The sequence below is a fragment of the Petromyzon marinus genome, chromosome 57, assembly GCF_048934315.1.
Source record: "Petromyzon marinus isolate PM22_M1 ecotype Great Lakes invasive population chromosome 57, UKy_Petmar_22M1.pri1.0, whole genome shotgun sequence".
Classification (NCBI taxonomy): domain Eukaryota; kingdom Metazoa; phylum Chordata; class Hyperoartia; order Petromyzontiformes; family Petromyzontidae; genus Petromyzon; species Petromyzon marinus.
The window spans coordinates 3,423,656-3,436,450 of NC_133723.1; the positions used below are offsets into that span (position 1 = coordinate 3,423,656).

Here is a 12,795-nt window from a genome sequence, read left to right on the forward strand (position 1 = left end):
TTGTCGTGGTGGTGGTGGTTGTTGTCGTGGTGGTGGTTGTTGTCATGGTGGTGGTTGTTGTTGTCGTGGTGGTGGTAGTTGTTGTCGTGGTGGTGGTTGTTGTCGTGGCGGTGGTGGTTGTTGTCGTGGTGGTGGTTGTTGTCGTGGCGGTGGTGGTTGTTGTCGTGGTGGTGGTTGTTGTCATGGTGGTGGTTGTTGTTGTCGTGGTGGTGGTAGTTGTTGTCGTGGTGGTGGTTGTTGTCATGGTGGTGGTTGTTGTTGTCGTGGTGGTGGTTGTTGTCGTAGTGGTGGTGGTGGTTGTTATTGTAGTGGTGGTTGTTGTTGTCGTGGCGGTGGTGGTTGTTGTTGTCGTGGCGGTGGTTGTTGTTGTCGTGGCGGTGGTGGTGGTGGTTGTTGTCGTGGCGGTGGTTGTTGTTGTCGTGGTGGTGGTGGTTGTTATTGTAGTGGTGGTTGTTGTTGTCGTGGCGGTGGTGGTTGTTGTTGTCGTGGCGGTGGTTGTTGTTGTCGTGGCGGTGGTGGTGGTGGTTGTTGTCGTGGCGGTGGTTGTTGTTGTCGTGGCGGTGGTGGTTGTTATTGTAGTGGTGGTTGTTGTCGTCATGGCGGTGGTGGTTGTGCGGGCCTGGCGTGCCGCCGCTCACCGGGCCGCTGATGGTGCCGGACGCCAGCAGGTCTCCGGGACGCACGTTGCAGCCGGAGGCCGTGTGGTGTGCCAGCTGCTGCTTCATGCTCCAGTACATGTGCTGGGGGGGGGGGGGCGTCACGTGGCACGGTTACTCACCCACAACGCTCACCCGTACAGCTCACCTGCACCGCTCACCCGTACAGCTCACCCGCAACGCTCACCCGTACAGCTCACCTGCACCGCTCACCCGTACAGCTCACCCGCAACGCTCACCCGTACAGCTCACCCGCAACGCTCACCCGTACAGCTCACCCATACAGCTCATCCATAAAACTCACCTGCAACTGCTCACCCATACAACTCACGCATACAGCTCACCCATACAACTCACCCGCACCGCTCACCCGCACCGCTCAACCCCACCGCTCAACCCCACCGCTCAACCCCAACGCTCACCCGCACCGCTCACCCGCAACGCTCACCCGCACCGCTCACTCGCAACGCTCACCCGCACCGCTCACCCGCAACGCTCACCCGCACCGCTCACCCGTACAACTCACCCACAACTCGCTCGCCTAGTGAATGAGAAAGAGAGAGGATGACTCGGAGGGAGAGAGAGAGAGACTGAGGGAGCGAGGCTCCAGGAGGAGGAGCCACAGACGCGGAGTGGGAAGGCAGCAGCAGCCACGTGGTGATGAGGGGCAGCCGGAGCTTACCAACGATGGTCCTCTCTCTCTCTCTATTATCAAGGTTTTATCGGCCACAATTAACGTTGAGTGTTTATAGGTGTGGGAGAAAAGTGCATTGCGCGGGAGGGGAGCGAGATGGGAGGGGAGAGGTAGGAGAGAGCGTGGTGGGGAGTGGAGTGAGATGAGAGGGGAGAGGCAGGAGAGAGCGTGGAGGGGAGTGGAGTGAGATGAGAGTGGAGAGGGAGGAGAGAGCGTGGTGGGGAGTGGAGTGAGATGAGAGGGGAGAGGCAGGAGAGAGCGTGGAGGGGAGTGGAGTGAGATGAGAGGGGGAGAGTGGGTGGAGGGGAGTGGAGTGAGATGAGAGGGGAGAGGCAGGAGAGTGAGTGGAGTGAGATGAGAGGGGAGAGGCAGGAGAGTGGGTGGAGGGGAGTGGAGTGAGATGAGAGGGGAGAGGCAGGAGAGAGCGTGGAGGGGAGTGGAGTGAGATGAGAGAGGAGAGGTAGGAGAGTGGGTGGAGGGGAGTGGAGTGAGATGAGAGGGGGAGAGTGGGTGGAGGGGAGTGGAGTGAGATGAGAGGGGGAGAGGCAGGAGAGTGGTGCGTGGTGGCATTGATCTGGGTACCAACCTTGAAGTTGGATTTGCAGACGGTCGCCGGCTCAGCCATCCCCTCTCCTGAGGGGGCAGTGGACACGAACACGCCGGTTACCCATCACCAAGTTCACCCTCGCCGCCTCGCGTTAACCCTTTCCCTGAAGACGATCGCAAGTTGCAGGGTGGGTCCCGTTGCTTAATTCTCATTTGACTTGCGTGTTGTACCAGGTAACGGCCATCACTCAGCTGACGCTCAGCGGCTTATCATCGTCATCGCCGCGTGGACAACGATGCTCTGAACGCGCGACATTGATTCTAGATCGTGGGGAGACAAATCGGGAGGGCCTCTAGAAAAATCCACGCGGCCACGGGGAGAGAGAGGGGGAGAGAGAGAGACACGAAAACTCCAAATACACAGCAGCATGCCGCAGTGATCACGTGAATGAGAAGCGGATCTCGGAAGTAGCTTTGTGACATCCACTTCCACGCAGGTTCCTTTATGGGACACCAAGTCCTGCTCTAAGAGAGAATGGGCTGGTGATGACGATGACGACGACGATGACGATGACGACGATGATGAAGACGACGATGATGAAGACGACGACGATGACGATGACGACAATGACGAAGACGATAATGACGACGATAACGATGATGACGATGATGACATCCATGACGACGGCGACAGTGAGGACAACGATGACCTTCGACGACGAGAATGACGACAATGACGACGACAACATTGATGACGAGGAAATCAATGACGATGACCATGACGGCGACGATAACCATGACCATGACAACGATGATGACAACCATGACCATGACAACGATGACGACAACTATAACCATGACAACGATGACGACAACTATAACCATGACAATGATGACGACAACTATGACCATGACAACGATGACGACAACTATAACCATGACAACGATGACGACAACCATGACCATGACAACGATGACGACAACTATGACCATGACAACGATGACAACAACTATAACCATGACAACGATGACGACAACTATAACCATGACAACGATGATGACAACCATGACCATGACAACGATGACGACAACTATGACCATGACAACTATGACCATGACAACCATAACCATGACAACGATGACGACAACCATGACCATGACAACGATGACGACAACTATAACCATGACAACGATGACGACAACTATAACCATGACAACGATGACGACAACTATAACCATGACAACGATGACGACAACCATGACCATGACAACGATGACGACAACTATAACCATGACAACGATGACGACAACTATAACCATGACAACGATGACGACAACTATAACCATGACAACGATGACGACAACTATAACCATGACAACGATGACGACAACCATGACCATGACAACGATGACGACAACTATAACCATGACAACGATGATGACAACTATGACCATGACAATGATGACAACTATAACCATGACAATGATGACAACTATAACCATGACAACGATGACGACAACTATAACCATGACAACGATGACGACAACTATAACCATGACAACGATGACGACAACTATAACCATGACAATGATGACGACAACTATAACCATGACAACGATGACGACAACTATAACCATGACAACGATGACGACAACTATAACCATGACAACGATGACGACAACTATAACCATGACAACGATGACGACAACTATAACCATGACAACGATGACGACAACTATAACCATGACAACGATGATGACAACTATGACCATGACAACGATGACGACAACCATGACCATGACAACGATGACGACAACTATGACCATGACAACGATGACGACAACTATGACCATGACAACGATGACGACAACTATAACCATGACAACGATGATGACAACTATAACCATGACAACCATGACGACAACTATAACCATGACAACGATGACGACAACTATAACCATGACAACGATGACGACAACTATAACCACGACAACGATGACGACAACTATAACCACGACAACGATGACGACAACCATGACCACGACAACGATGACGACAACCATGACCATGACAACGATGACGACAACCATGACCATGACAACTATGACCATGACAACCATAACCATGACAACGATGACGACAACTATGACCATGACAACTATGACCATGACAACCATAACCATGACAACGATGACGACAACCATGACCATGACAACTATGACCATGACAACCATAACCATGACAACGATGACGACAACCATGACCATGACAACGATGACGACAACTATAACCATGACAACGATGACGACAACTATAACCATGACAACGATGACGACAACTATAACCATGACAACGATGACGACAACTATAACCATGACAACGATGACGACAACCATGACCATGACAACGATGACGACAACTATAACCATGACAACGATGATGACAACTATGACCATGACAATGATGACAACTATAACCATGACAATGATGACAACTATAACCATGACAACGATGACGACAACTATAACCATGACAACGATGACGACAACTATAACCATGACAACGATGACGACAACTATAACCATGACAACGATGACGACAACTATAACCATGACAACGATGACGACAACTATAACCATGACAACGATGACGACAACTATAACCATGACAACGATGACGACAACTATAACCATGACAACGATGACGACAACTATAACCATGACAACGATAACTATAACCATGACAACGATGACGACAACTATGACCATGACAACGATGACGACAACCATGACCATGACAACGATGACGACAACTATGACCATGACAACGATGACGACAACTATGACCATGACAACGATGACGACAACTATAACCATGACAACGATGACGACAACTATAACCATGACAACCATGACGACAACTATAACCATGACAACGATGACGACAACTATAACCATGACAACGATGACGACAACTATAACCATGACAACGATGACGACAACTATAACCACGACAACGATGACGACAACTATGACCACGACAACGATGACGACAACCATGACCATGACAACGATGACGACAACCATGACCATGACAACTATGACCATGACAACCATAACCATGACAACGATGACGACAACTATGACCATGACAACTATGACCATGACAACCATAACCATGACAACGATGACGACAACCATGACCATGACAACTATGACCATGACAACCATAACCATGACAACGATGACGACAACTATAACCATGACAACGATGACGACAACTATAACCATGACAACGATGACGACAACTATAACCATGACAACGATGACGACAACTATAACCATGACAACGATGACGACAACTATAACCATGACAACGATGACGACAACTATAACCATGACAACGATGACGACAACCATGACCATGACAACGACGACGACAACCATGACCATGACAACGATGACGACAACTATAACCATGACAACGATGACGACAACTATAACCATGACAACGATGACGACAACTATAACCATGACAACGATGACGACAACTATGACCATGACAACTATGACCATGACAACCATAACCATGACAACGATGACGACAACCATGACCATGACAACTATGACCATGACAACCATAACCATGACAACGATGACGACAACCATGACCATGACAACGATGACGACAACTATAACCATGACAACGATGACGACAACTATAACCATGACAACGATGACGACAACTATAACCATGACAACGATGACGACAACTATAACCATGACAACGATGACGACAACCATGACCATGACAACGATGACGACAACTATAACCATGACAACGATGATGACAACTATGACCATGACAATGATGACAACTATAACCATGACAATGATGACAACTATAACCATGACAACGATGACGACAACTATAACCATGACAACGATGACGACAACTATAACCATGACAACGATGACGACAACTATAACCATGACAACGATGACGACAACTATAACCATGACAACGATGACGACAACTATAACCATGACAACGATGACGACAACTATAACCATGACAACGATGACGACAACTATAACCATGACAACGATGACGACAACTATAACCATGACAACGATGACGACAACTATAACCATGACAACGATGATGACAACTATGACCATGACAACGATGACGACAACCATGACCATGACAACGATGACGACAACTATGACCATGACAACGATGACGACAACTATGACCATGACAACGATGACGACAACTATAACCATGACAACGATGACGACAACTATAACCATGACAACCATGACGACAACTATAACCATGACAACGATGACGACAACTATAACCATGACAACGATGACGACAACTATAACCATGACAACGATGACGACAACTATAACCACGACAACGATGACGACAACTATGACCACGACAACGATGACGACAACCATGACCATGACAACGATGACGACAACCATGACCATGACAACTATGACCATGACAACCATAACCATGACAACGATGACGACAACTATGACCATGACAACTATGACCATGACAACCATAACCATGACAACGATGACGACAACCATGACCATGACAACTATGACCATGACAACCATAACCATGACAACGATGACGACAACTATAACCATGACAACGATGACGACAACTATAACCATGACAACGATGACGACAACTATAACCATGACAACGATGACGACAACTATAACCATGACAACGATGACGACAACTATAACCATGACAACGATGACGACAACTATAACCATGACAACGATGACGACAACCATGACCATGACAACGACGACGACAACCATGACCATGACAACGATGACGACAACTATAACCATGACAACGATGACGACAACTATAACCATGACAACGATGACGACAACTATAACCATGACAACGATGACGACAACTATGACCACGACAACGATGACGACAACTATGACCATGACAACGATGACGACAACCATGACCACGCCAACGATGACGACAACTATAACCATGACAATGATGACGACAACTATAACCATGACAGCGATGACGGCGACGACATCGATGGCGATGACAACGACGAAGACGACGAGGCAGAGCAGGAGGAGCGCTCACCGCGGATCCCCACGCTGAGGTCGATGTTGAAGGAGAAGGCGTCGGCGTGCTGCAGGTACGGGAGCGGCGGCGGCTCCTGCATTTCACAAAGACAAATATCCCCCCCCCTACAACAACAACAACCGCCATTCGCCACTAAGTGGCGGTGACATCACCACGGCGCTTGTGCCAGGCTATGTGCACATTGAGGCCACGTGAAGTGTCGAACGCCCGCGGGCAGGAGTTCACGGGGCAGACCCAGGTGCCACGGGTCGATTGACTAAGATGACTGAGATGACTGGCTGATGCACCACCTGTGCCCCCTACTGTGCCAACCTGCTGTGCTTTAGCCACCCGGCGCTCCGCTCGTTGTTGTGAGCGTCGCTCCTCCGCCCTCCGTTGTTGTTGGAGGGCGACTACCTCCAACTGCCCAGTAGCGTCCTTCACGAGCCTCCTCCACAGAGGCCGATCTTGACACCGCTGGTACCGGTCATCGGCAAGTCCACTCAGCTCCACGTCCTCCTGTACCACATCACTCCATCTCTTCTCTAGCCCGTGTCGCACCCATTAAGGCCCCTCGATCCGGCCGAACAAAAGCTGTTTAGGCATGCGGTGACTGGGCATGCGGGCTACATGACCCAGCCAACGCAGCCTTGCCTGCCAGAGGAGCTGTTTCGGCATGCGGTGGCTGGGCATGCGGGCTACATGACCCAGCCAACGCAGCCTTGCCTGCCGGAGGAGCTCACCGATGGGACCTTGCCCAGATCTTTCAAGGATTTGTGAGCTCCTCACACAATCCAGCCTGGTTAAACCCAGGATGGATCGTAGGCAGGCCAGCCAAAATGTTTCTAACCAGCGAAGATGTTATCATAGGCCTTGACCAGGTCAATAAAGCAGATATGTAAGTCTTGTTGGAATTCCCTACACATCTGCTGTAGCAAACGGACCGAAAATATGGCATCTGTGCAGGACCGCCCTTTCCTGAAACTGCATAGGGGCTCCGCAAGCCTCTCCTCAGCGTGCCTAGCAAGTGGTTTTTTGTTGTTTCTGGAGGAGCTCCGAGGGTAAAGATTCAATCTCCTGGCTCCGCCAAATGGGGTTTGGCCAGGAGACGTCATAGACGCCTGTACCCCCGGGGCCTCCGGCACAAGCTTGTTCATTACATTTTTCGGTCATAGTTTAGTGGTAGTTAATTGAAGGTGGAGGGGTTACCAGCCCCTCGCACCCATCCAGAGCCCCCATTTAGCCGCTGTGGTGGTCACAGACGCCATGAGGGGAAAGGCCAATTGGAATTGGCCCTCCTCCCCCACAGCACTGTCCACGACAGCGTTGCCCGTCCAGCACCACGAGGAGGTAGGGGTTTGTTTTACCGGATACACACCTACACACCTACACACACACACACCTACACACACACCTACACACCTACACACACACCTACACACACTTACACACACACTTACACACACACACACCTACACACCTACACACACACCTACACAAAGACCCACCCCCCCCTCCCCGGTGTAGCCTGTAACAGTCTGTCGGGACAAGTGCTGTTGGCGAGCACCTATGAAGGCCGGAACGGCACACACCTACACACACCTACACACACCTACACACACCTACACACACGCGATGGAGTTGTGTGACCGCCGCCTTTGTCTCCCGGGTACTCATTTGAGGCCGAGCAGACCTAGGGGAGGCTAACGACCGAACCTGGATAGCCGGGTTCGTAACTGCCACCGCCGTGCCGCATGCAGCGCACCGGATGGTGAACGACGGGCGGGCCGCGGTGAATGTGCGGCTCGTGCCGTGGGTCACCGTGGGTGACCTTGGGTGACCGTGGGTCACCGTGGGTGACCGTGGGTGACCTTGGGTGACCTTGGGTGACCTTGGGTGACCGTGGATCACTGTGGTTGACCTTTGGTGGCCGTGGGTGACCGTGGGTTGCCGTGGGTCACCGTGGGTGACCTTGGGTGACCTTGGGTGACCTTGGGTGACCGTGGGAGGCCGTGGGTGACCGTTGGTCACTGTGGGTCACCGTGGGTGACCTTGGGTGACCGTGGGTCACCGTGGGTCACCGTGGGTGACCGTGGGTGACCTTGGGTGACCTTGGGTGGCCGTGGGTGGCCGTGGGTGACCGCGGGTCACCGTGGATCACCGTGGGTGACCTTGTGTGACCTTGTGTGACCGTGGGTGACCGTGGATCACCGTAGGTGACCGTGGGTGACCTTGGGTGACCTTGCGTGGCCGTGGGTGACCGTGGGTGACCTTGGGTGGCCGTGGGTGACCGTGGGTGACCGTGGGTCACCGTGGGTGACCTTGGGTGACCGTGGGTTGCCATGCCGACCGGGCACTCGCGTCACCGCCGCACCTGCTTGGCGTTGGGCAGCGCGAACGGTGCCAGCGCCTCCATGGTGACCACCCAGGGGGAGATGGAGGTGCCGAAGTTCTTGCCCAGGAAGGGCCCCAGCGGCACGTACTCCCACTTCTGGATGTCGCGGGCTGAGCGGCGGGGAGGGGCAGTGAGATTATGGAGGATTCCTCCACCTCTTGATCATCGTCATCGTCAACATCGTCATAACCATTGTCGTCATCATTATCATCGTCGTCGTCATCATAATCGTCGTGATCATCGTCGTGATTATCGTCATCACCATAATCGTCATGATCATCGTTGTCATCATCATAGTCACCCTCTCACTCTCTCTCTACGCAGGCAATGAGTGGACACTCGTCAAACTGTTACTAGTCGAACTGCAGCGTTGTGACGGTCATTGTGGTTGTTGTTGTCATTGTTGGTGTGATTGTTGTTGTGGTTGTTGTGATTGTTGTTGTGATTGTGGTTATGGTTGTGATTGTTGTTGTGAATGTTGTTATGGTTGTGATTGCTGTTGCTGTGCGTGTTGCTGTGGTTGTTGTTATTATTGTTGTGGTTGTGGTTGTTGTTGTTGTGACTCACCGCTCCAGTCGTTCATGAGCACCATGCCGAAGATGTGATCCTGCGCGCGCTCGATGGCAATGGGCTCGCCCAGCCGATTGCCGGGCCCCACAAAGAAGGCCTGGGGGTCACGCGGGGTGGGGGGGGGGGAGATGGGGGAGAGGGGGGAGAGAGTGGGAGAGGGAGGGGGGGGGAGAGCGGGAGAGAGAGGGGCAGGGAGGGAGAGAGGGAGGAGGGAGGGAGGGAGAGAGTGAAGGAGAGCAAAGGAGAGACGGAGAGTGGGAGAGAGCGAGGGAGAGAAAGAGGGCGAGATGGAGATAGAGAGGGGGAGGGGGAGGGAGAGGGAGGGAGGGAGGGAGGGAGGGAGGGGAGAGAGAGTGAAGGATATAGGGGGAGGGAGAGAGAGGGGGGGAGGGAGGGGGAGAGGGGGGGGTGACGTTGGACCGTCAGAGAGCGGCGGCTCACGATGACGTCACTCTTCCGCGTGACGTCACGGGGATCTTTAACGTCCCCCTCGCGAGCGAAGGGGACGGGCGCGAGGTAGTAGCGGTGTTGTTGTTGCTGTTGTTGTTGTCGTGAGGCTAATAGAAACACGGCGGGGTGAACCGGGGTGGACGCACGCTGCGTTGTTGTTACCATCTCCAGCTCGAAGTCCAGCAGGCGGCTCGCTCCGAACACGGGGGGCTGGTCTACACGCACACACACACACACGTACGCACGGGAACACAGTCGTGTCACACACACACACACCCACAACCGCACACACACCACAACAACAACAACCGCCATTCGCCACTAAGTGGCGGTGACGTCACCACAATGCTTGTGCCAGGCTATGTGCACCCTGAGGCCACGTGAAGTGTCGAACGCCCGCGGGCAGGAGGTCACGGGGCAGACCCAGGTGCCACGGGTCGACTGACTGAGATGACTGGCTGATGCACCACCTGTGCCCCCTACTGTGCCAACCTGCTGTGCTTTAGCCACCCGGTGCTCCGCTCGCTGTTGTGAGCGTCGCTCCTCCGCCCTCCGTTGTTGTTGGAGGGCGACTACCTCCAACTGCCCAGTAGCGTCCTTCACGAGCCTCCTCCACAGAGGCCGATCTTGACACCGCTGGTACCCGTCATCGGCAAGTCCACTCAGCTCCACGTCCTCCTGTACCACATCATTCCATCTCTTCTCTAGCCCGTGCCGCGCCCGTTTAGAACCCCCTCGATCCGGCCGAACAAAAGCTGTTTAGGCATGCGGTGGCTGGGCATGCGGGCTACATGACCCAGCCAACGAAGCCTTGCCTGCCGGAGGAGCTCACCGATGGAACCTTGCCCAGATCTTTCAAGGATTGTGAGGTCCTAACCGGCGAAGATGTTCCATTACGGGGGTCCACGTTTCGCAAGCGAAGAGAAGGGAGGGAATGACCATGGCCGAGAAGACCTGAAGCTTAGTGCGGAGCGACAGACCAGGTAGCTTCCACACAGCGTTACGCAACCGATGAAAAGATATTGCCGCTCGACTGATTCGGAGTAAGACCTCTGCTGTTAAACCGGAGTCGGTCATAAGCACACTGCCCAGGTATGGGAAACTCTCCACTCTCTCCACAACTGCCCCATCACCGATTGGGAGTTGTGGGGGTGGAGTGTCCGATGGTACAAAATACCCAGGCAGGTGCTTAGATACACTAACACGCACACCTACACACGCACACACACGCATACACACACACGCACAGGCACGGACACCCACGCCCACCACCACACGCAGACCCTCACACACGTGTGTGTCAAGTGCGTGCGTGTGTGTAGTGTGTGCGCGTAGTGTGTGTAAGTGTGTGCAAGTGTGTGCGTGTGTACGTGCGTGCCGCTGGACGGGAGGTGTGGGCTCACCGTCGTGGGGCCGCGTCTGCCCGTGGGGGCGGCGAATCGGAGTCCCCACGGCACCACGGAGGAGGCACGGCCGTGGTAGCCCACCGGGAGGTGCAGCCTGCACCACGCTCACCACCACCACCGCCACTAAGCTCACCACCACGCTCACCACCACCACCAAGCTCACCACCACCACCATCGCCACCACGCTCACCACCACCATCACTACCGCCACCACGCTCACCACCACCACCACCGCCACCACGCTCACCACCACCACCACCGCCACCACGCTCACCACCACCACCACCGCCACTACGCTCACCACCACCACCACCACCGCCACGCTCACCACCACCACCACCACCACGCTCACCACCGCCACTACGCTCACCACCACGCTCACCACCACCATCACCAAGCTCACCACCACCACCACCACCATGCTCACCACCGTCACGCTCACCACCACCACCACCACGCTCACCACCACGCTCACCACCGCCACCACGCTCACCACCATCACCACGCTCACCACCATCACCACGCTCACCACCATCACCACGCTCACCACCACCACCACCACGCTCACCACCGTCACCATGCTCACCACCACCACCATCACCACGCTCACTACCGTCACGCTCACCACCACCACCGTGACTACGCTCACCACCACGCTCACCACCACGCTCACCACCACGCTCACCACCACGCTCACCACCACCGCCACCACGCTCACCACCGCCACTACGCTCACCACCACGCTCACCACCACACTCACCACCACACTCACCACCACCACCATGCTCACCACCACCACCACGCTCACCACGCTCACCACCACCGCCACCACCACGCTCACCACCTCCGCCACGTTCACCACCGCCGCCACGCTCACCACCGCCGCCACGCTCACCACTACCAAGCTCACCACAACCATGCTCACCAGGGGGCTACAG

At 53.8% G+C, this 12,795-nt stretch overlaps 1 protein-coding gene across 1 annotated transcript in view; it reads right to left on the reverse strand.

Moving 5' to 3' along the window:
• Positions 1 to 12,795, reverse strand: part of FAH (fumarylacetoacetate hydrolase) — a 35,190-nt gene that overhangs the window by 4,592 nt on the left and 17,803 nt on the right. The window contains 8 exon segments of the mRNA XM_076052681.1: positions 639 to 740; positions 1,937 to 1,983; positions 7,055 to 7,130; positions 9,411 to 9,541; positions 9,999 to 10,098; positions 10,614 to 10,666; positions 11,855 to 11,905; positions 11,908 to 11,951. Coding sequence (XP_075908796.1) covers positions 639 to 740; positions 1,937 to 1,983; positions 7,055 to 7,130; positions 9,411 to 9,541; positions 9,999 to 10,098; positions 10,614 to 10,666; positions 11,855 to 11,905; positions 11,908 to 11,951 — 604 coding nt within the window.